General features: G+C 41.2%; 1 protein-coding gene across 4 annotated transcripts; it reads right to left on the reverse strand.

Moving 5' to 3' along the window:
• Positions 1-5,352: 5,352 nt before the first annotated feature.
• Positions 5,353-25,700, reverse strand: RMND1 (required for meiotic nuclear division 1 homolog). 4 transcript variants are annotated; one of them, XR_004306473.1, is made up of 12 exons: positions 25,622-25,700; positions 23,280-23,800; positions 18,093-18,201; positions 15,558-15,633; positions 15,176-15,215; positions 11,365-11,465; positions 9,948-10,054; positions 8,988-9,052; positions 8,108-8,184; positions 6,646-6,766; positions 5,771-6,469; positions 5,353-5,539 (listed from the first exon to the last, which is right to left on the reverse strand). XR_004306473.1 is itself a non-coding variant. In XM_015858107.1 (12 exons), the coding sequence occupies exons 2-12, from the start codon at positions 23,784-23,786 to the stop codon at positions 5,507-5,509; spliced, it is 1,353 nt and encodes a 450-aa protein (XP_015713593.1). In that variant the 5' UTR covers positions 23,787-23,800; positions 25,622-25,700; the 3' UTR covers positions 5,353-5,506. The 4 variants fall into 4 exon arrangements, 2 of the variants coding, with proteins under 2 accessions (XP_015713593.1, XP_015713596.1); XM_015858107.1 differs by having other exon boundaries at positions 5,771-5,887; XR_001554134.1 differs by lacking the exon at positions 5,353-5,539 and having other exon boundaries at positions 5,796-5,887; positions 6,279-6,469.
• Positions 25,701-25,725: the final 25 nt, after the last annotated feature.

Consider the following 25,725-nt stretch of genomic DNA (forward strand, 5'->3'; position numbering starts at 1 on the left):
AGCCTGATTTAGTACATGTGTATGTTTGGTGGCCCTACCAGGCAGGGGGGTTGGAGCTTCATGATCCTTGAGGTCCCTTCCAACCCGGGTCATTCTGTGATTCTGTAATTTTTTTTGGAGCCGAAAGCTGTCAATGTTTGCTGCTGTTGTGATACTTTGAGTTTGAGGAAGCCGGACAGCGCTGCATCTTCTCTGAACTTGCTTTGAGTATCCTTGCTGTGCAGCAGCACAAGAGATGTGCATGCAGCAGCCCTCACAGCAATGTGTTAGGTGCTAATAGACTGTATCTAACCAGCAGAATGAAAGGCTTTTAGTCTGACTGGCAGATTTCTCCCTTTTACGTCTCTTGCGTTTCAAAATGCAAAGTAAAGAAAGTAGGTGTGTGTTGGAACTTGTGTTGCTTGGTGGTGGACAGAGCTTCTTCTCGCAGAACGTGGTGAGAGATGCAGTTTTCACTTGAATTCGAATGGGCTGCTTGGGAAGATGAGTGTGTTTCTGGCAGGTGCATCTTGGCTGGTTTTGCTCTGTGGCCTGCTTTTCTGTTGCGCTGGGATAATTCTGTGTCAGCATCCTGTGAGATTCTCCTCTGTGCTTTCTCTGAAACTGGTGGAGAATGAGCTTATTATTGATAACTCCAGCTCTAAAGAACCTGATTTGCTCTGCAGTTCTGTATTTCACCAATAACGTGACTCTTTTTGAGGATTTATTTCCTAATCTTTCTAAGTTTTTGAAAGGAGAGTTCAAAGTGCTTCTGATGTTTTGAACCCGAGAGCACTCTTGGTTGTGTTGCTGTTGTTGATAGGATCAGTCTCTGGGTTTCTTGGCAGTGCCAAGCCAGGGGAGCTCAGGTGCATGCAATGTACCTGAGTGACTGGAAGGAGTGGAGCCAGGATCCACCCCTTCCCAGACCTCATTTAAGGGCTGGCAGTGCAGGCAAGGATGTCTCCTCTGTAGATGCTGGCTTACCTGAGGATCTCATAGGCCTTCTTAAGCAGTGAGTGGTTTCATTCTCTTATTAATGTGCCTACAGCTATCATTTATAACCTGACTCTCACTTGCTGTGGCTTAAGGCCCTGCTGTTCTGCCATCTTGTTATGCTTTCTATCATGTTATGGGGGAATTGCAACAGCACCAGTAACTTCTTGCTTAATAAATATAATTCCTTTGATAGTGTCTGATCCTCTTGTCCAGGAATATCTTCCTCACTATAATTTGTCATTCCGTCAATCAAACCTTACTGGTGTATCTCTGCGTTGAGAGCACAAACCAAGAAGTGGTCCTAGGACATGCTCTTGCACAGGGATGCAGCAGCAAATGAGGAATGGCTCTGCATTTCCTCATGCCTTGGTTTCACTGGCATAGGGACCTGGTGGATGTGCTTACGATAGGCTAATGGTCAACCCATTAGACAGCAGGTCTCAGTTTCCTAGAGGCAAAGGATAACTGTTGTGTAGGCCCTTTCTTTTTCTTTTGGTGTACGCTGTATTTGTGGAAAGAAGGAAGAGGTAGAGTTGCTGTTCTTCTGGTATCGTGATGTTGGTTAAGGATATAGACCTAGAGGGAATGGTTTTAAGCTGCGCCAGGGCAGATTCAGGCTGGACATTAGGAAGTATTACTTCTCATAAAGGGTGGTCAGGCATTGGAATGCACTGCCCAGGGAGGTGGTGGAGTCACCGACCATGGGAGTGTTCAAGAAATGTTTGGATGTTGTGCTGAGGGATATGATTTAACTGGGAAGTATTGGTAATGGTTGGACTGGATGATCTTCTAGGTCTTTTCCAACCTTGATAATTCTGTGATTCTGTGATATGGAAGCATATTGTTTTTACACCTAGCGAACAAAGCTTTGTCTACAGCATCTGGGTACCTACAACTGACACCAGCAAAACAACCCCTAAACAAAACAGGACAAAAAAAAAAAACCCAAACAGATATTTTTTGCTAATAGAGCATCTGTCATCATAGGAAATGGTTTAACTACACATAAAAATAAAAATGGTTTTGTTAAGAGCCTCTTTTCCATCAGGAGTCGTAGTGTCACTTAATTGAGACAGCTCCTGCAGTGCAGATTGCCACTCTTTGTTCTGCCTTTGCCTTCATCCCAGCTTAGCTCGGTAGAGCCGCCCTGCCTGCTTTCAACTGCAAGAGCTGAAACGTGACTCTGCTGCGTTCTTAGCTGCGGAGATGTTTGTAGTGGAGCAGGATGATGGTTACATTTGTATATTTACTTGTGTATTTTGCTTTCCTAGGGGAAAAAGTTAAAGCTGCAACTGTACAGAGTGCATTTCTGAAGCTGAGGTGTTCTGTAGATAATGACGCATCTGAGTGAATAGCATTGGTACCGTGTAATGCTATGTGGTGACTTTAAGCTTATGAGATACTTAATACTCAACAGTTGTACCATGCGTAGTTATGGCACAGTGATTTTTGAAAGCCAGCAGAGATCTTTGCCTTCCTCCTCATTGTAAAGAATTACAATCTCTTGTTTTTTCTCAGCTGCTCTTATGTACTTCTCAAGCCACAATCTTTTCCCCTTATGTAGCTAAGACACAGTTAAGCTCTCTTTCCTGGCACCTGAAGTGTTTTGGGCAGTGGCTTTGGTTTTTAAATCCCTGCACGTTATTTATGGTATCCAGGTACCTCAAGTTCAGTACATCTTTTTGGTGGCTGTCAGGCCGTCATTAAGCAGTCTGCAGACTAAGATGCCAAGGTGCTTGACAGATGCTTAATGCCATCCAGGGAAGAAGAACCTCACAGGTCAGTCATTTCCAACCTGAAGTCTTTCCTTGTCTTGAGGGTGTAGACAAGGTGACTGGTTACCACTTGCTTTTACAGTTTCTGAATCAATCATCTACGTGTGAAGTGTGCAAAACTGGAAAACATTGTTCACAAAGTCCTTTCTATCGAGGTCTCTCAGCTCTTTTGTTGTCAGGTAGGTACCATGTTCTTTAGAAGGCAACTTTGTGACTTAGATATGAGTAAAAGTCATTTAGGTGGACACGTAGTATCTGACTCCTCTTTCCACTGTTGGGCTGAACTTTGTCCTGTTCCTACGGTTAGGTTAGAATGGAGAGAGAGAATCTTTGTTTTAGGTGGTAGATGCTTGAAGCCAGCAAATATGCCATCCTCCTAAAAGCTCTTATGTGCTCTCTGGACTGAATGTAAGTTATTTTTGCAGGGATCTTAAGGAGGTGTCATTCACATAATGCTTTATTTTTCATATGCAGAGCTGGCATGCTGACCAAATGCTTGTGGCCAGTAGAGAGGTTCCTTGCAAAAACTGCTGGAAGTCAGGAGTCCTGACTGTTAGCTTCCTTTGCTATTGTAGCAGTGGCTCATCTTCTAACAACTCTTTCTAGTAGATCCATCAAAGAAAATCATTTTCTACAAGTTGTCCTTCGTGTCATCTACCAGAAGCTGTTAGCACCGCTGTGGGCTCTATAAAGGATGGTCCATTTTGAATTACATTTGTCATTTAAAAGTTGCGTTTCTAAGAGTTGTAAGTACACCAGGCTTGCTGTCTTTTTCCTCACGTTCTGTATTTACTGTCATTGCACTCTTCCTTGGATGATCCTTATGGGCTACAATAGACCCATTTTGGAGCTTAACTGAGCTGTGCAAATTGTAGTGAAGGAAGTTCTTTCAGTTGAACTAGAAAGGTGTGTAGGGGGTGAGACAAGTGAGATATATCATCAATAAGAGTTTTTAGAGTCACGGTGTTTTTTTGCTTCTAGAACTGCATTTAATCTTGTCTCTGCCACAGAACTCCCTGCTAATCAGGTCATGCAGTAAACTTGCACAGGACCTCTGTCAGCTGCCCAGCTTGAAGCAGGGCTGAAGATTGCAGATGGGGATTGCTGTGCTATTGTATTTTGCTGCGAAGGCTCAAGTTAATTCTTGATGTGTTTGTATTCCTGGCTTGGACTGGGATCTCTATGTATAATAGTGAAGATACTCTCACACTGTCACTACACAGTTCACAGAATTGTAGGGTTTGAAAGGGACCTCTAGAGATCATCGAGTCCAACCCTCAAATCACTTCATCTCTTAACAAACCCAAACCCTCACTTGAGATGCAGCTGCCATGGGGTACAAGGTTGAAGCAGATTGATACAAAATATTAAACTGCAATTACAGGTTAACTGCATAAGTAACACTGAATAGTCACTCAATACAGCAAATGGGGTTGGAATCTTGGAGAAGGCTTTAGGATTTCACAACCTTCATCACCTGTACAGACAGAAACTGACGTAAAGTTGCAAAACTAACCATGCTTCTGTTTTCGTGTGTTTGATTTGCTAACTCTCAAGCACCATCTTAAGGCAGAACACCTGTGATATTCAAACCTAGATGTTTCACGCCTTTAAAGACCATCTTGGAGTCCTCAAATGCTTTTGTTAAGAGTCACTTGTGTAGATGGATGCATTTGGCCTGCAGGGTTACATTTCAGCAGCTTAAGCTGAAATACTAAAACTATTTAGTGTGTGAGATGAATGGGAACATATTGTTGCAGGCTCAGGTGTTATATTTCAATGGGGGATGAGGGAGAAGCCTATTTTGCGTTAAAAAAAGAAGTTAAGTTTGCAAGAATAATAACAGTTAAATTTTAACTTAATTCTTTGTTACAGTAGTTATGTAGGAAAAACCAAGCACCATTTAGTGGATTTAATGTACTATTTCTCTAAACCTATGTAAGAGATGAGTGCTGAGGAGCTGTTGTGCAGTTAATAGTAAGCTTCTGTCACCAAGCTGTTCTGCTGACTGATTCACTTGTGTGAATGGGGCTGACAGCTCAGACCTTCTCAGCAGCTCACAGAACTGGTAGTTGAGCTATTTCCAGAACCAAGATCTCCAGGTATTACCTGTTTTGATTCTCTGAGGAAAAGAGCCTCTACTGTTAAAGAGGAGTTGGTGCTTCTTACAATGGACAGATTTGTAGCCAGCTGTTTTTCCTGGCTCTGCCCAATTCTATTCTCATTAGAACAAACAGCAGTGTTGTAAGAAGCTTATTTCTTGGAAACGAGTCTTCTTCAGGACAGTGTCACTTCTATCCAAGAAGGAGCTGTGGAAGACTGGGGAACCATCAGAAATGCAGGAAGTAAGTAGCCACATAATCAGCATCTCTTTAACTGTCAAGGGGACAAGGCACAAGAGTCTGTCAGCAAATTAACAAGGTCAGCCCAGAAGGGGTCCATCCTTCTGTCTGTGCTCATTAAGGAGGAATACTAGTGCTCTGTATCCAGCCTAATGGCTGGCAGGACTCCCCTACAGCTGTATTGTTTGTACCTCAGCTTTATACACTGGCACGCCCATAGGTTAAGACTTCTTTAATATCACTGTTACAGCAGCTGGTATAACATTCATAATTTCTTTATTTGAGTAGAGTATGTACATATTTATCAAGAGAGACAATTCCACTATTTTCCAGAAGCATGTAAGACAGGAATTTTCTTGGCTTTATGGTCATTATGGTTTTGTCAGTTTCCTTCCAGAGTTTATTCTGATGTCAGAACACTACCCTTGCGAGTTCAAACATAACCTGTGAAATAGCAAACACACCATTAAATCAATGGACAATTCGTATCAATCTTTAAAACAGCTTAGACTGTAAGCCAGAAAAGAACTACAGGTACAACTCAAAAGCTACTTGCAAAGAACTGAAGACCAATCCCACTGCACATTTCATGAATAAGCAAAAAGTGGTATATAAATTGCACTTATTATTACATTCTTCAATGTGATAGCATGGAAAAAACCCAGCACAACCAACCTCAATGGTGATGAGTATGACTATCATCCACTCAAGGCGCAGAGCATGCTTTTCATTCAGGTGGTTTCGCATTAGGTCTGTCAGCTCCATGCAGTGCTGCAGCTTTTCATTCATTACCTGCAACAGATTTCAAACACAGGGCAAAGCTGGGTTCTACATGTTGTATGAGATCACTAAAGAGACAATCCATAAAGGGGCTCACTGCAGAAAGCTGTTAATATTTCTGCAGAAGTGCAGAATACAAAGTCTTGTAAGGTAGCATGCATAAGCAACGGGAGTTCTGATACAACTCTTATTTCAACAGAGTCGTAAAAGAACAAACTTAGATATGCATGTGCAGGTATTAAACAGCTACTGGGTGACATTTAGTCACAAAACGATGCAAGCAAATGACATGCAGCTTATGGGAATGCCTCAGAAGTAACTAAATAAGTATGTAAGTAAGTATGGTATCTCATGCTTATTCTAGTAGAGCAGTTAGCATAACATAGCCCTGCAATGAACTGACCTGGATGCTCATGTCATCAATAAGACGACTGCTTCACATCACTGTTTTTTTTTAAACTTGTTTTCTTGCACACATTTCAGAAAAAGAATTAAAGCTCCTCTTCTTACAACTATTTAAAGCCTATGTTAGTGGCTCAGGAAGTGCATAATCCATTTAAGTCTAGGTGGTTGAGGCAGGGTTGTTAACCTAAACTGGGTGAAAGATGTGAGTGGGTTATAAACACAGAAAGGGGGATGGTGTACAGGAGCCTATTGATCTCTGACTTTGATAAAATAAAAACAGACATTCATGGAGCAGCCTGTAGCCCGGCTGAGGCAATGACAGCTGAGTGGAATAAGGAACACTGTTCCAACAGTCAGACACCTACCTTAACTCTGCGATTAATATTGAGAAATTGGCATGTTTTGTCATAAAGCTCTTCCAGTTTTTCTCTGTCCCAGTAGAAGTCAGGTGTTATTAGCAGGTCTGAACTCAGATTTATGCGGTGTCTAAAAAGAATGGTTACTGCGGTAGTTTAAAGTTCCTTTTGGTGCATATAGCAATAAATATTTACACAGCAATTAAAAATTACAAAGTTTTTCTTGTTAAGTAAAATATGAGGAGAACCTCATTCATAAGAATGCACATGTAGTCACTGTTTAAAACTGGGAACATCTGAAACTTTACCAAGAACACTGCACACCTTACGCATTATTTGCTTTTGCCTTATGACAACATTACCTCCTTAACTTGTCACTTTCCTTGTCTTCTCCTATCTGTACAGAGGTAATTCACTCTGCTAGTAGCTCACTTGAAGCTGACCAAATATGTGAATTAAAGTTACAGGGGAGGTCCCTAACAGCTTGTTTCTAATTGAAAGTTCCTAAGTATGACTGACAGAGCTCATTGGGGATGGGAGCACAGTACAGAACCAGGCTACTGTCTCAACATTATAAAGGCTAGGAGATAAAAGTCTTCTGCCTCTCAACCTACTGCTCACGTATATCTTTGAGCTTTTGATCACTGTAGCTCATTTACTGAAAGGTCTTCCANACTCAGTGCTTAAGATAGGAGCCATATTTTCATCTACCTCTTTCTTCACTGATTTTGCAAGGTTTCTGTTTTAAATAAAAAAAATGTCTGTAATATTAGCAACTTTTCACTTGAGAGAGAGAAAACATAATCCCTGCAATGTAGCATTTGTTTCTAGTGAGTCTAGGGAAAGAACAGAACTTGTAGATGATGTCAAGTCACTGAAAAGCTTTTCTAACTTTGAGCCACAGTTCACAATTCTGCCAATCCCTGTGCTTCCTCCTGGTATCCTTTTGCATACTGTAGTACGTACTGTAACCACATTCCTGAACCCAGAGAAGGGTGTGGAATTAGTCCATTTACAAAATGCTGCTTAACATCTGTCTACAGTTGAGGTACTACAGTGTGCCCCAGTGGCGCAGTGGTAGGAATGCCGCGTTGCAACACCGGAGGCCCGGGTTCGAATCCCCCTGTGGCGCAAGTGGTAGAAGTGCTGCTCTGCTACACAGGAAGCTCGAATCCCAGGGGTTGGACTTGATCTCTAAGGTCCCTTCCAACCCACACGAGACTATGATACTATGATACAGTGGGTGAGTTGAGGCACTGAGTGGTGAGCCAGCTGGAAACAGTCCTGTGACCACAATAGCACACAATGCCTTGAGCCAGAAGGTGGCTGAGGGGATCCCCCCACTATTACACTGTGTTTAGGCCACACTGAACTGCTCCAAAGCTTGTAGTGTAGTCTGGTCTTTGTATCAGGCACAACTTGATTTTTAATTTTTGTACGATAATATCTTCAGAGTAACAAAAAATGTTACCTTAACGCAAAAAGTTCTCCGATTTTCTGCATGACATCTGCGTGAGACAGTTTTACCTTCCTTCTTGATTTTAGTATCTGCAAAGTAACAAGTTTTACCTGTCTGATCAAATAGCATTTACTGGTGGTTAAGAAGTCTGAAGCTGTACAGCCTGAAGTATATACGAGTTAAAATCTAAACACATATCAGATTTAATAACACTTAAGTTTGGTTTCCATAGTGCCTTGCTTATCTGGCTTGATACAAGTATTGTTGTTGAGCTGTTCACCTAGGTGAGAATCCTGGAACACTTTCTGCAAGTCATTTGTTCTCTCTCAATTCTAGTGCTATTTTTAAGGCATGACAGTGTTCTTTTACCTTGCTGCTGTTCAGCTTTTCTACAAATTTCTTCCTCACTTCAAACAATGTATTACTATATATTCATTAAAAATAAATGAAGATTTATCTTTTGAACCCTATGAATCTTGTTTTAATTACACCTCATGAGAAGGTGTTGTATAAGTGTAACACTCACGAACTCTTAATTATATTGAAGTTACAGCACACTGCTTTGAGGCCAAGCTTTGCCATGTTATGCTATGTTTGGTCAGGCTTTTAAATGCTGCTTGTCAGTGTGTATCGACAGCATATGACAGTGGCTCAAAATGGGAAAAATTATTCCAATGCAGTTTTCCACACACTGTGCCCCAGCCCTTTACAGACTGCCAGTTTCTTGTCCCAGCCCATTAAAGATGTTCTGAGCTTTCTATCGTGATGGATTTACAATAAAATGTGTTAAGTATCCAGTTGCTTTTTTCTATATCCTCGTCTGTATCTAGACTGATCCAGATTTTACAAAGCACAGGAGAAAATGAGGAGAAAGGTATAAACAAGACCTCACCTCAGGAATTGACTGGATAGATTCCACAAAGTTATCCAGTAACGATTCCCAAATAGCCAGTTTTACTGCAACACAGAGGTGACAAAGCAGAATGCTGTGAGGGGCTGGTATGTATGCTTTCAAGTAATCAATCTACATCTGCCAAAATACAGCAAAATACACTGACACAAACATAACTGTCTTGATCAAGTAGAGTATCACTTCTAAAATACGCATTCTATTTCTTTATGTCTTCTGTTTAAAGTTATGTTCCCCCATATAGTAGATGAATTTTGTAATTTACTCTAAAAAGCAGTAGTGGTTTTCCTTTAAAGTCTTCTTGAGGACAGCCCTACTGCTGCTAGTTTCTGTTCCCACTTACTACCTCATTCTAGGTCTGAAGAAACAGAGATTATTTCCTAGGGCAGAAGCATCAGTGTTGAGCCTGACTTCTCATTGCCTCCTGACATAAGTACCACCATGGCACACAGCCATTGCTAACAATCCTGGAAAACACGGTCTGAGACTCCAGTCCACACACTTGATGCTGCTAGACTTCCCAAGCTGAAAATCTGTTTTACAACTCTGTCTGGTTTAGCTGATATTGAGGTTTTTTTTTCTGTTAAGGATGTCATGATTAATTCAGATTACTGAAAGCTTTCTAATACTGGGCTACACTCTTGACTGTCCTAGAATAACCTCAAATGTGGGCAAAAGGATGCTTAGTAGGTCTGTCTTTTACAAAGTATTTCCTTAAGGAGTTTTGTTCATCTTTAAGATTTACACTGCAAAAAGGAATTCAAATTTAAGGAAGACAAAGTAAAAATGAATCCTCCCACTGATGCACAATCAATCTTTATGCAGCTTACCAAAACCAGACACTTGAGTCTTCTCCAGCCTTTCAATATACAAGTCCCATTCACAATGATATTTCACTAAATCTGTAGAATGAGTTGATAGTACACAACAGCATTAACTTACCAGAAAGACACATGGCATTTGAAAAGGCAAATTTCTGCAGAATGACTTCATCAGCATCCAGCTCAGAATTTAACAAGATTTCTCCCTTATGAAGCTTTGATTGTCCTCTGTAAGAACAAGATTGAAGCATCTTCATCAACTAAGCCAAATAGCAAAGGAACATTTAAAGAATTAAACATTAAAGATCAATGCAAGAAAGACTGGCTGTTTTATATAACGATAATGATCTATCTACATGGCTGTCACCCTCACTGTTGCATTTTACTCATGTTCAATACAAAAATAACCAAAACAGATAACTGAAAATGTATGGGAACTGTTGGATCACGGCTTGAACCTCGGATTGACCACCTGAGGTGAGCAATGAGTCAGCTGTGGGAGCACAGGTGAAGGCAATTCAGCTGTGTGACTGGAAGGGGTGGAGCCTGGCTGCACCTCTCCTAGACTCCAATTAAGGGCTGACTGTCATTGGAGAAGGATCTTTTTCTGGAGATCACTCCTCTTGAAGTTTTTCTTGCAAGCTTACACAGGTGAGCATTTTCCATTTGTTTCTAATTATCCCTTTCCAGAGTGATAACTCTAACTTTATGATCTGTGGATAGCAGTCTGTCAATGCCTTTCTTTATATTTGTTAACTATACACTGAAGATAAGTTCCTCAGTCTTAAGACTATGTCAGGAATCACAAATTCCATAACCGGATAGTCCATGCTGTTTCAAATGGCCATAAAACAAACAAAACAAAAAACCAACCCAAAAAAAAAACCCCAAAAAACAAAAAACCATGGTTGTCTTCTTAACTACCTTAAATGAACTCAAGCTCATTACCTCAGCTTATGGCATTGCTGTCTCCCGAGAACAGTTTTTTGGTGCTGTTGGAAAACTGCAGATAAATGACATCAACAACACTGATAAGTCCACAGAGGTCATTTGCTTTCCATGATGAAAAAAGTAGCTAAAAAGACAAGATGTGTGCCAGGCTTATCTGTCTGTATCACTCAAGCTATTTCCTTCCTAAGAAGTGAAGTATGTGCAGAACACAACTCTGTATTTCAACCTAGAGTTTATCCAGAGAAATTCTGTGTCTCCTTTAAAATCCAAGTTGTCACAATAATGGATATTTATTTTCCCTGTGAGACACTTCTGTTCTCTTTGGGACACTTGAAGAACATGTTCAGTTGCATGGATGCAGAGCTTCATAATTTATAGTCTGATGTATAACCAAGTCATAAAGGTTGTTAATTGAAAGTTTAGCAGTTCAGCAGAACTTTTGAGTTTACGTTTACTGTTCTCTCCTCATTTTACTCATTTGAAAAATAAAGAAATTGAAAAGAGTATTTTTACTAGTTGCTTTCACTTGAATTTGTTTTATTAGTCTGTAAGCTATTAAATAAATACAAGCACTTGGAAATACTTACTCTCCTATTCTATAGTTTATCTCTTCATTTTCCCAGTGGACTAGCGCAACTTCATAGGGCTGAATTTCATGCTGTTCCAGCACTCGCAATATATTCTTCATCTAAGAAAAAGACAACACACATACAGTAGTTACTACTGTAATACTCTATCACTCTGTGAAGAGCTAGCATATAATACATGGATGGAGGCAACTTTCCTGCTTATTAGCGTTATTCACATGAAAACAAGTAGGTGTGCTAGTAACTTTTTTGTATTTGAAGGAAGCAATTATTGCCACAGTTTATTTTGGAAGTTATGTGGAATAATTTTGTGTCTGTGAACAACTGCAATGGATCTGTGAAAATGTAATTCAATGCCTGCATTTCTAAAGCAAGGTAAGGACTAACCATGGCAGCAGTAGAGACTTCAACGAAGAAGTATAACAGTGAGCTGCACAAGACTTTGGCAGATGTCTGAGTGTGGGAAGAATCTTCAGGAGAAACACATCAGGTGGCCATTTCTTTCAAAGTTACTAGTTGGCTACAATCAATAGTTTGTTTCAGTGACCTATTACATATTCCCAAAAAAAACTGCTTTTTTTTTTTTTAAATTAAATATATATATGTTTGGGAACTGTTGATCATGGCCTAAACCACTGATAGACCACCTGAGGCAAGCAATGAGTTAGCCCTGGGAGCACAGGTGAAGTCAATTCAACTGTATGACTGGAAGGGGTGGAGCCTGGCTGCACCTCTCCAAGAACTCATTTAAGGGCTGACTGCTATGGGGGAAGAATTCTCTTTCTGGAGATTGCTCCCTTTGGAGTTTTTTCCTGTGAGCCTAGGATACAGGTGAGCATTTTCATTTATTTTTGATTATCTCTTTCTCCTGTGGTAATTCTAGCTGTATGATCTGTAGATACCAGACTAATCATACTACTCTGTATATTTGTTGATTGTACAATATATATCTATTTTCCTTTTTCATTTTTTTGCAAGTTAGGCCGACCAGTGAGTTACACTACTTACTGGGGCAGCTATGCAATGCAAGTCCTGCTAAAGCAATGCCAGAATTACCTGTTGATCCATAATGCAGTACTCCAGATTTAGAGGGTGTATTTACTTGGATCTTGATAACCTTGTTAGTGTTGTGGAGTCATCATTAATATAGTAATAGTTATACTGTTAACAAAGAGTCTTTTCCAAAACTATTTTCAGCTCAGAGTAAGATTTAACAAAGGTTTATAGACCATAACCAGCTGTGTGAAATTACTGTGCCCTGTAGTATGCATACTTCCAAAGCTCTGTCATTCATCTGGTGTAAGGTGGAATGATACAAAGATGGTAACAGATATTCAAAAGTTTATTTATAGGGGAAAAACTCACTGATATGGATGCCTTTGCTGAGAAATGCTGAGGCAGTCTCCAAGTGATGCTGCCTTAGTGGTGGTCAGCCCTTAAATGAAGTCTAGGAGAGGTGGAGTCAAGCTCCATCCCTTCCAGGAGCACAGCTGAATTACTCTCACCTGTGCTCCCACAGCTGACCCTATACTTGCCTCAGCTGATTAATCAGAGGTTCAGGCTGTGATTACCAATTTCCCATACAATCTGGTTAACAAGAAATGATGTTTCAGTGGCAGCTTTCTTTCAAAGTGATACAAAAGCTTCCATTAGACAGGAGTATATTCCTGGCCCAGCCTAACTTTACGGAAGGAACTACCTATCACACAGTACATCTAATGAGAACTTTTGGATTCACTAAGCGCAAGCTCTTGCAATTAGAGGTGATTGCATCACAGAATCACTTTCTAACAAAACTGATGCACTCCACATTGAAGCTAGTTTATTTGCCCTCACTACTTTGTATGGAATTGCTAAGTCATGGCCTAAACCAATGACTAGGCACCTGGTGAAGGGACACAGCCAGCCCTGGGAGCACAGGTAGAACCAGGTTCCACCCCTCCCTATGTCTCATTTAAGGGCTGTTTGCCAACAAGGAAGGATCTCTACCTGGAGATCCCCTTCTTTGGAGTATTTGGTGAGCCCTAATCCTTAGGACAGGTAAAGCGAATGTTTCTTTCTTTAACTGGATTGTGACCATCACCCTTTTTTGGGTAATTTAGAACTAGTTATCTGTTATTATCTTTCCCTACACTGGGAAGTTATTGCACAACCTTGTTGCTGAGCTCTCTGAAAAAAAGTATTTTACAATTTCAAATCCCAGTTATAATCAGCTTGTAGTTATTACTACTTCTGTTAAGTGTCTATTAGCTTAAAATAGCTTTTATTCTCCTAGTATTCATTCTGGAGTACTTTGAAAGAGCAATTTTGTCCATTCACAGCAAGTCCTTATACACCATTTTACTGAATTACTTTCAGTTTCTGTTCATGGGGCCTCTTTTTTCCCCTTGTTTCAGCTCGTTAAAACTCAAGCATAAAAAATACTGCCCTGTATTTGAGCAAGTTTTTTGAAAACCGACACTTTGACTATGACTTCAAAACACAGATAAAGGCAGTTTTCCTCTTTCATAAATAAAACTAACAAAAACGCTGACCGAAGTTACTCCTGACAGGAAGAATTTATCGAGTTTTCCATGGTACTTAAGCATGTAAGAACATACATGAAAATTAAACTTTTTCAGAGGGCAGAGGTGCCAAATTCATAAAAATCAACAGGGGTCAGTCAGGTAGCCTTCAGCAACACCTGTGAGTCAGCAGCAGAGTTATTGCCATAGCAGCCTGCAAGGTTTGAAGGGACAGCTGATGTCTCTGTAGGCTGGCTGAGGTAACCCTCCAAAATAGACAGAAAATCAGGAGCATTTCAGGTCTGATACAGGAAAAGCAAACCTGGATGCAGAAGTAGTTCACATCTGGAAGCAACTACTGTGTTTTCATCTACATTAGCAAAAATCTGTCTGTGGACTGCCCATCTTCGTATCATCTGGTTAACGCACCAATTAGTTTTGCATACCCTGCCTACATACCCTGCCTTTATTTATCTAGAGCTCAAATTTATTTAACCACAGGAGAAAAAGTATTTTTAAATAACTAGAAATATATTCATGAAAATAAATATGCCTGCAGCATACCCCTCTTGGTGGGCAGATATTATCATAAAGGGTACATTATTTCAATATTGCTATTTTTTTTAACAATTATACCAACCAATAAAAACCTTCCTTTAGGGAAAACTGATCACTGGTTTAAATATATATGTGTGTGTATATATATATATATATACACACACACACACATATATATTAATAGTGTGTGTATGTATGTGTGTATATGTATGTATATACATATATACACATTAAAAAAAAAACCTGTTTCCAAGTTTTGACCCTTACAAGTCATCCAAGTGTAAGTTTTGACTTAAATGGCTCTAAAGTGATCTTCTACTGCTCATTTATTTTTTTCCTTTGCATTCATTTCTTTAAAATAACCATTCATGTGTTGATTTTTCCCGATTTACTTTTTTCAAAATATATTGCTGCAGGGAGAAAAAAAATCTCTGTCAATCTCACAAGATTAAGGTTTCAGGGTTTTTAGACTGAAGAGATCTCACCCCCTTTGTACGTTACTGTGCATCTATTTGCTTATTTTGCGCAGAAAGATGGGCTTAATAGGTCAAATATAGGTGATGTATCAGCAACCCACACTCTTGAGGGCAGCAGCAGGCCAGCAGCCGCACTCCTTAGAGAATAATCAGTCCTATTCCTTCCTGAAGAGATCCAAGTTCTCAGAAAAAGCCAAAGCACAATGGGCTTTGTGGGACTGACACATCTTCATCTGCTGATGAAGCTTTAACGAACGGTTTTTCTTTACTTACACTTTTCTCATCCACATTCCAAAACACAACAGCCCCTTCCCTGCAAATTCAAGGAAAAACTGAGGTGTAATTACACTATTTTAAATGTACTTTAACGCAATACTCAAATTGTACGGAGGCAATTCTTGACACTGTGAATTAAGGGATTTAATACTTATGCAGAGAGACTATGCAATTGTTGCTTTTTAACCATACTTTAGTTTAAAAAGTTAGAATGTTTTTTTCCCCATGTGTAAATATGTTTTTTATTCTGAATCCTTTAGATTGGACAGTTATTCCTTGAGCTTCATGAGGTAGTATGATGCTATGATTTAGCAAGCTGCACTGCTTTTGCAGGACTGCTATTCATAAAATAATGTTTTGGACATAGATTGTACCTTACCTGAAGAAAAAAATCATGCCAGGATCATCTTCTTTAGCAGATTTCTCAGTACCCATCACCAAAACATTTGCAGCATCTAGTTTGAAATAAATAAACAAACAGAAGTTCAGAATGAAGAATTAAACTTCTAAATGTAATGGCTACGAGCACAATTCCAGTTCAAAGTCACTCCTGTATGTTATTTTTCCGATTAAGAAGCTGTAATATAAAGCTACACAGCTTCTCTGAAATGTCACACTTTAGATAGACTCAGCTATGATGCTGAACGTCATTAGAAAATGTAGTTAATGAAATACAGTTGTGTTAAAGAACAAAAGACTTAAGAAAAAAACTGATGCAGGGCAGAGTAAATAACCAAGAGCAGAAGGCAGAAGTGGACACGTAGCATGGAATAATGGAAGTAAGCCCACAGTTGCAGAGCAATTACCAACATCTCTTTCTCTCTTTTTATTTAGCAAGGGACTAATCTGTGCTCAAATTTTGCTGACTGTGCTTTGATAGAAACCTGAAAAAGCCTGCCCCCGAGACAGCAGAAGTTACACCTGTGTTTTCCTTTGGATGAAAGCATTCTTTAAAAACAAATCTTCTAGTTGCTCTCGTTTGCCACTTGCTTTCGATTTGCATTGAGGAAGTGTCAGAATGCACGAACTGTATCTATTCTGCATGAAATTAAACTGTAAAATGAATTTCAGCCACTAATAGGGGTTCATTACATGAGACCAGATTTAAGGTAGTGTATACAGAATAACTTCGGTGTAGATCCTGAGTTCTCAAACCAGTTTTTTCTCCTGCCCCCTACGTATCTGCTTTGCTGTAGTATTTTGCTAATGCAGACACTGTGGAACTGGGGCCAGGCAGATTAAGGTGACAGGAAGAGATGCCTAAATAAGTATAGGATGAACTTCTGTTGATAACTGAATTGAGACCGTACAGCTGACCTGTATGAACTCTTTAGAGATTTCTTGCACTTGCTATTCCAGTTCAGGAACAACTGATCTGATGAATCACTAGGGCAGGTTCTGGGTGTGAAGCAGGAGTTTACCACAGAACAAATGTCTGTCTGCACTTTCTCATTTGCCTTTTCAAGTATTGCCCTTACTTAATCTTTCTTTATCCTCTCCAGATAAATAAAATCTATACAGTGAATGTCCGTTTGGTCCATTATAAGGAGGGCTACAGTATCAACCTCTAAAATTTTTTTAAAGTGGTAAAAAACTGATAAGAAAAAATAATAGAAGTACACTACAAAGCAACAAATCCACACTAATTGGTAATTTAGATTTCTACATGCTAGTATTTTTCAGGTGTATAAGATACAACTTTTGACTGGGTAACTTAGCATTGTTAGATCTACGTACTAACCATCACAAAGCTTGCTGTCACAATCAAGCTTTCATCACTTCCTGAAAGCTTCTGACAAAGTATGTATTGTAAGGAGCCAAAAACACACCGTAAAGAAATGAAAGAATCGGCAAACCCCACACTCCCAGGGTAAAATGCCATCAACGGTAATGTATGCATCACAGCAATTTGGGATAACTTTATCCTGAAGCGCTAAAAAGAGTGTTCTTTCTAATACAGAGGATCTATGAAGGAACATGGAGCCTATAGCATGTAATGCCTTCTTTCTGAGAAAGGCAACCATTACCCTGCAATCTTTATAAAGATGCAGTGGAGTACTGTCACAGTTGGTTTCTTAAGAGAGGCAGAGAGACATTTGCTAACCTCTTATGAAATGTCCGTGAATTATATCTTTTGCTTCATATAATCTGGTCATTCACAAACAATAATAAATCTGCTGCCAACATATGAAAATCACAGCTGTTATAGGGCTAGAGGGGCTTTAAGCTATAAAGAGCCCCATTTGTTTTTCTCTTGTAGTGTGCTTCAGCTATTTCCATGCTGTACCTTTCCAAGTCTTCAGAGATACTTTGTATAGATCCGGAACCAATTATTGCTGAAGGGAACCATTCAACATTTACCAGGATATATCTGGCCCGGTATAAAGTATCAACTACATTTTCTTTACCAGAAGGAAATACCTATGTGTATCTTCTATATTTCATGTAGTCAGCAAGATTCTCTCTCACGTGCCTCCAACCCTTGGCAGCTTATGTTAATAGAAATGTGGGTACGGAAAGAAGGTGCAACACTTCAAATTTCAAAGACTATTGACAGCTGAGCCACTGTGGTATCACACTGCTAAAAAACCAATTAAAATAAACTTTCAGAAAGTTTTCAGTCAGTGAATTTCTATCGAAGAAGAGTTTCTATCAGGAAGTTTCATTTATGTTTTCTTGAATGTGTTCCCGAGACCATCTGATTTGTTGATTCTTTCACAATAATGGTAATATAATGGTTCATTTTCATTTCACTTAAAGCGAATGGAATTTTAAATAGAGCTGTATTTATCCATTCCAAGGTATTACCAAAATAAAATCATAAGAAGTTATAAAAATTAAATATCTCACCCATATTTCGTTTCCCAAGATACAGTAATAATAATACCACCTTTAAGATGTTTTAAAAATCTACCTCTGGGCAAACTTGTTATTTCAACATATCCATGGGAAGTCAGGTCATGACACAGATTACCAAGATGATATTCATCTGCTGTTGCAAAGGCTGTGCACTGCATCAGATTCTGTGCCAAAGGAATAAAGATTTGAGTTAGGGAAAGGCTGAAGCAAGATGTACATAAGACACGCTCATGTTTGCCTCAAAGCAATCACAAGGGTGACGTTTTTTCATTTATTCGCTCTATTCTACCGTATCACTGTTCTGCTGCCCGCTTGGTGTACAAACACTAATGAGATTAGTTGCTCCCTGTTAAGTGGGGAAGCAAACATATCCCTCATTCATAGACTGAGATCCAACTACTTGCCACGACTAAGTCTCATCAACAAATTTCACGACGGGGCCACAGATGGAGCCCTTCTTTCCTGAATGGCAGTGAAATGCTTCAGCAGCACAGCTACACTTGCTCACCCCTCCCACAGCCCGTGACATACTTGGCTGACCAGCAAAATCAAAACTAGGATAAATTGAGTACTAGCCTGAAGATGCATGGAGTTAAACTATCCAAGCCTGCTTAGCAAGCATAAGCTCAAGCTGCAAACAATGTGTCCTGAGCTCACCACCCAGGTAACTCCTGGAACCTAAACCATCACAATACTGCAGCACAGCAAGTCACAGACCTTCAGTACAAGCCCAAATGCTGTACATCACCAGAATTCCCCTCCGAGTGAAATCTTGCACTGACAATGCGGTCTAGATTGAAGCCACAGTTGAGCAGTATACAACAACCAGAGCTTGTCTCCATGTTGCACAAACACATATAAGTAAAATGCCACGTGGAAACAAATAACTGGCACCATGCAAGAAGATGAGGAAGAGTGATACTGACTCACAATAAGATCAACTCGTGCATGGCAGAGGAATCAAACATCTGTGTAAAAGCTTTCCTGATGAATTCAACAAGGCATAATAAACCGCTCTACAAAACCTACTCCCCATTTTCAGTACACTTCTTTGTTCCGATACCTCATATATCCCATAATAATGTTTTTCAGTACAATGGAATGGAAGATATCCAGAAAAGCAATGCTTCTCATTGCAGATCAGTCACTTTCCAGCTTTTTGGAACCAATACAAGGGGGGATGTGACTAACAACAAATGTACAGAAGAGCTGTACTCATCTGCAAGTGCTTATACCCACAATATGCTTCAACTTAACATCCAAATGATTTTCTCATGGCACTCATATGCAGTCAAAATGCAACACCTGCAAAGGTGCTCTGCTCCTTAAGGAGGCCCAGAACCAGTAAGCTGGGTCAAGGCCTATATTGAAACTATTTTTTTTCTTAATATAAATGTTCTGTTGTCATTCCCAAAGTTTTGTCTGCATCACTTTCTTTCAGTGCCCACTAACAGAGAGCAATTACAACGTCCAGAGAGCAATTCTATGGATGTATTCCCACAGCTGGTAACAGTGGAACAGAACTGCATTTTCAGTTCCCTTGCTGCAGTACCTTTGAAAAGTTGTGTTCTTACAGTATAATCTCCACAAATCCATTCCCAGCATCTAAACTGCCAGTGCAAATTATACATTCTCAGTTCTTCTGGAAAGCTCTGGTTAATACAAGCACACACACATGCTGCCATGAAACCCTTCAGGGAGCACGCTTATCTTCTAGCTACAATATCATCTGAAAACCCTTACCCTGCTCTATACATTCTGCAGTTAAATTAGTTATTGTTCACTTCAAGGTAGATGTGCTACAAGAAAGACTGTTTAATTTACAGCTGTGATTTTAGTTTCCATGTGAAGACTTTAATTAGCACCAGAAGTTGGCTGCCAAGAAGATGTGCCTGAAATAGCAGTTTGGACACGTAACTTGGATATGGTTCTTTTTTATTTTATTTTTAAACAATGCGCTGTTTCTCCTTTACTAAAATACTGTTCACTAAAGGACATTTAGCATGGGTGTAGAGTTTAAGACACCTATAATTTATGCATCCACAGGCATTTTAGATGCTCAGGCTCCCATGGTAGTTGATGGAGATGTAACACAGAAGTCCACAGTCAGCTTGTCCTAAAATACCTGTGTTAACTGGCTGGTAAACCTTCATCCCACACTGCCTGTCACGTCACCTTCACCTGCAAACTTGCCTAAAATAAAGGCAGTTCTGTCCTGCTGACAGCAACTCCAGCCACTTGCCACCTCTCCTTCCCAGCTGCACCTGGGTTCACTAAGATTCAGTTCAGATCAGCCATTCTAAGTACTCCTTTTCTGTATCATCACCTCCCCAACAACTGCACAGGCACTATCATTCTCATAGCTCATCCCTTGCATTTTGAGAATACAAACATTTTTAAGTAAGAAAACCAATAAGATGAACTTAAACTTCACATCACCACAGGCATCCATCTTTATCTCAAGGATACCTGCTACTGCATCTTTAATTGATTTTCAAGCTTTGTCTAGGCAACAGCATTAAAAATCAGCTTAAAGGCTTCTTGTCATGTGAGACCTTGTGAGACAAGTAACTAACCTGAGTAGTAGTGACACTCTGCACCAAATGACTAACCAAACCAGTTATCACGTGTGAGTAACCCCCCATCTATCCTGAAAAGCTGGTCTAATGATCATTTATCACTGCTGGAGCTCAGCATTCTATCTGCAGACAGTACCTGAAGATGAATGCTTAGAAGGAGCTTATTCATGGACCATTCTGCAAAAGGAAGTTGCTAATGACCCCATCAAACAGAAAACATCACAGACCTCAGGGTTCACCTAACTGAAAACCTGAGGAGTGAGTCTACAGCATGTCTACAGGGGCAGACTGTGAAGGAAGACAACAGTCAACTCTAAGCTGCATTGGAAACGTGGCTTATGTTACTGGAGGGTTCTTGGTTACTTCAAAACATGCAGAGGAAGACAAGATCAGCTTTTTTTTTGTGACACCAGGATTTATAGAAAAATGACAGAATGGTGGAAAGAAAAAAAACACATTAAGGAGTCTCCATTTGCTGTACCTAAACAGTCTCATTTTTCAGATAGCTCTTTACATTACATCCTCATTGCAGCCTTTCAATACCTGAAGGGAACCTACACCCAGGAGGGGAGTAAACTCTTTTAAAGGGCTGACAATAGCAGGACACGGGGAAATGGTTTTAAGTTGAAGAAGGGAAGAGTTAGGTGGAGATGTTAGGGGGAGTTCTTCACGTAGGAGTGGTTCGGCCCTGGAACAGGCTGCCCAGGGAGGTTGTGGATGCCCCGTCCTTGGAGGTGTTCAAGGCCAGGTTGGACGGGGCCCTGGGCAACCTGATCTAGTAAAGGTGTATGTTTGGTGGCCCTGCCAGGCAGGGGGGTTGGAACTACATGATCCTTGAGGTCCCTTCCAACCCGGGTCATTCTGTGATTCTGTTATTACATATCTCCAGGGGAGTATTCAAATAGGTTCCAAAAAAAAAGGAAAGAAAAAAAAGCATTCCAAAAAGCTGTCAGCCTGCCCAGGGTCAGGGTGACAGCCTGGCAGTACCCCTGTAGATGGAGCTGTATGTTAGACAAAAGCACACACTGTTTACTTAGAAATAGGAAATGGTTTGCTAATTCCTAGTTTACATGACTTCTGGCACACCGTTTTGCAATGCCGGATCTGCCCCAGAAATGAGATTATTTCAGTCTCAGGCAGAACGTTTTCAATGTCTTCAAAATGGAAGAAAGTAAAAATAGCAGTGTGTATTACTTGCAAGCACACAGATGAAACTATAAAACAAAGACACTGCTGGCATTTCTTACTGCCATTCGAAAACCTCAGGAATCTAAAATAAGTCACCTAAGTCCACCCAACAACTTCTGGATATGTCACAGCATAATCAGAAAGCTTGGAACAGGATGTGGTATGTTAAGACAAAATCCTACATTTTCTTCTTTCAAAGCAACAGGAAAATTCAAATGGGAAATGAGGTTTCTACAATGGAGCCTTGATGGTACGCTCTATCATACTCCTCTTAGTCGTACAAGATATTAAGCAGGAGCTTATATGTCTGGAAGGTAATCATTAAGACCTCACTTCCCATGCTCGCATTCAGCAGACCATGTAATAGGCAGATTTTGCAATGTGCAAGCTATTTCTGGAAGCACAATACTTGTCTCAGTCTCACCTATAGTACTATTTTGTTAGCAACACTCTGGAACTCAGTTGTTATTATAGCTCGAGGAGAACAATAACATTTCGGACTCCATGATTTTCCTTGGAGGTGTTATACTCAAGTATGCTTACAGTCTGCTTTAGCTAGAATTAGTGGGGCTCTCAAAGACCAATCTCGGGGAGTAACAGCAACAAGTATGCACTGTTCCAGTTACTCATCCTGTATATCTGATTTTATCCATAGGAGTTTGTTGTGGCAGTTAAGCTGTAGACCCAGGAGTCTGGTGATCCAGGTGCTATTTCTACACATGGAATAATGTTGCTCAAGTTACACAGGCTACATCTGCAGCTCAGTTCTTCCACTGATAGCACAGAAATGACCTTCTATTTTTCTGAAATACTGCGAGGCTTTAAATGTTAAGTACAGTGATCCTCATCCACAAAAATATATGCTACAAAAATACATTTTATCGCTTAGAATAGATCTGCTGTAGTGTTAAAGCTATTTCACTATGGTCTGAGATGTTGTGAGTGTTTATAAAGAAATAGACACAGTCATACTTGAGAACAGTTTAAACTGAAAGTTTCTGAAACCTAATTCAAATATTTGTAAACTTGGTATTATTTCCTCGCATCTTGATTTCTGTTAGCAATAGAGCCAAGCCTTGAAACTGGATAGAACTGACAAGCAAGAAATGGAAAGTTAAGTTACTCTGAAAGGCAAATCTTGATCCTAAATATTAAATTTGAGAACACTGCCTTAAAGAATTTTTAAAGGATTTCCTGTCTTTCTGTTCTAGAAATCAACTCTCTTCCCTCCCCTTTGTTACACATGGCTGGTAAATCCTGGCTTCATCTCCAGACTATCAGACACACTCGTTTCTACCAAGTTTGCTTCTGTCTGTAGAGTTCCAAATCCTCTGAGGTCATAGTCAGGTAAATAATAAAATCCTCTTCATCAAATAAATATGCTAATTTCATTAAAATGTTAATCTAAACCCAAATCTAAATTAAATTAATAAAGTCCCCTCTACATGATATAGAATGTAAATTCTGTTCTTTACCTCCATGTCTGACAGTAGTGGCTGGTTAGCTCTGGAGGGTTGCTTGGTCCTCGGTGCCTTTGGTGGCCTTTTAACTGGCTGGGTACTTGACTTTGGAATAATTTTACTACTTGATACAATTGAGTAAAATCTTGACGATATGTTCCCGAGCTTTTTAATATATTCCACACTGAGCTTGTAGTTTTCCACTGCTGCCAAGCCAAAACGTTTCCAGGGTGGGATAAACATCTCCCCACCCTGATAATAAACACTTTTCCCCAAAGCAGATACATTTCCTTGGATCATTTGCCAATTCTTGACTCGCACACAGGGACTTGTCAAAGAAGGGGAAGCAGTCTTTGGAGCATACGAGTTCCCAATCTTCTTAGCTGTACTATGATCCGTTCTGTCAACATCTTTATCCAGCTTTAGAAGACGATGTCCAGTTTTATTAAATCTTTGGCATCGGCATATAGTAGTTAAAGAGTGAAAAGATGTAGTCTGAAGGCGCAGGAGTTTCAGTCTCATTGCTTCCCTCTGAACTGCATTTAAAACAAATAAAATCCTCTATCAGACCTTTGGAAAGAAATATTATTTTCCCCTTAGCTAAATGGTGAACCATATTATTTTTGTGTGTGTTAGTACTCCCAAACATACAGTGATGGGTCTGAACAGCTTTTTCCCAATGCTATGGCACTACTTTTAAGATCAAAGCACATTAATGGCAACCTGATCTAGTAATTGTGGAAGTTTGGTGGCCCTGCCAGGCAGGGGGGTTGGAACTTCATGATCCTTGAGGTCCCTTCCAACCCAGGTCATTTTGTGATTCTGTGAATGAACTGTGTGCTTGCAATACACGGTGGGAGAAGCAGAACAGGCTGCTGCATCAACAGGTAAGCAGGTGCCTTTTCCATTTGCTGCTCGCTCTGCACAGCGGTCTGTGCTCCAGTAACTCCACTGATACAACTACTCATAAGTGAGCACTCAGCTTAAAGAGGGTTTATGCTGCTGTGTGAGATCCTCATGCACTATAGAAGCAACCACCACCACCAGATTACTGTGTGCTACACTGAAATACCACTTACAAAATGCACATAGTGACCACCATCAGCTAAAGGTGCTGCATTGCTAACAGCCAAGAGGTGGCTGGATGTGGCTCTGGGCAGCCTGGTTTAGTGGCTGGTGACCCTGCACATTGCAGGGGGGTTGAAACTACATGATCAATGTGGTCCTTTACAACAAATCAGGTTACGGTGCTGACCCCGTGGTTAGATAACAGCGCAGTACAGACTGTAAGGCCTGCAGGCAGGTCTACCTGCACTGACAGGAATGTGCACCGTTATTCCAATAGCCCAGAACAAAAAAAACGGATTCCTGGATGTATTTGTGTTTCACTGTATGTGGTAATGAAATCAGAAAGCAGGCTTAGCACCTCAGTGGGTGTGCGACACTTGCTGCAGTGCCAAGTCCCTGCCCCCACCTGCTGTCGTTAACCAAGAACACTTCTCCAGTGGCACAGAATCGTGATGTAACTTAATGGAGGAGAGACACGTTAATACTGTCGGAAGCTGTATGTAGCTCTACATAAAGCGGCACGGAACGCATTTAGCGTAAGCAACTGATGTCGGGTGTGATTGTGCATGCTTTTCACTTGTAATCCCATCCTGTAAGCGTGTTGCTGGCAGACGTAGTGGAATAAGCGTATTATTTCCATTTCGAGCTCCATCCAGCGTTCAGTAGCGGTACACAGGCCGTACACAGGCCGTGCGGAGCTGACAGGCCACGCACAGCCCCGCGCAGCCTCACGGCGCCGCTCGGAGCGGAAGGTGCCGCCCCTCCCCCGCTCCCCGGGGGAACTACCAAGCAGCCAATAGGGACGGGCGCTGTTCCGCCAACGGAAGAAGAACGAAGCGCCCCCCCCCGGTTCCACCACTCCCTTCAGGCGGCAGCCGCGGTTGAGGCGCCGCCCCGCGGTTGAGGGGCACCTCGGCCGCGCCCGCCCTGCCGCCCTATCGCCCTGCCGCCCGGCTACGGCCGCGTTACCCGGCCGTGAGGGGTGAACAGGACGGAGGGGCCGGCAACGTTCTGACTGCGGCACCGGCAGCCGGGAAGGACAAGGACAAACGCCGCCCCGTTGTACAACTACAGGCGGGGGCCTTCCTTCCCGCTCTCGTTGCCCTCGTTGCCCTCGTGGCTTTGATCGGCACCGTTCCCCCCCCGGCCCCTTAAATCCTCCCGTGGCAGCTCTCACGATGCTGCTCGCACCCGGCGCCGCCCGCCTTTCCCCTCCCCCCGCTCCCCGCCCGCCGCCGCCGCGCGGTTGGTGGAGGCGGCTCTCGCGGCGCTGAGCGCTGAGCACTGACCTGGGGGAGGGGTCGCTCCTCTCCGCCGCGCTCAGCCGCGGCCCCGCCCACCGCCCGCCGAGCTCCGCCAGGGCTCGCCCGGCCCGCCAGGCCCCGCCCGTCGC

Source organism: Coturnix japonica, chromosome 3, assembly GCF_001577835.2.
Source record: "Coturnix japonica isolate 7356 chromosome 3, Coturnix japonica 2.1, whole genome shotgun sequence".
Taxonomy (NCBI): Eukaryota; Metazoa; Chordata; class Aves; order Galliformes; family Phasianidae; genus Coturnix; species Coturnix japonica.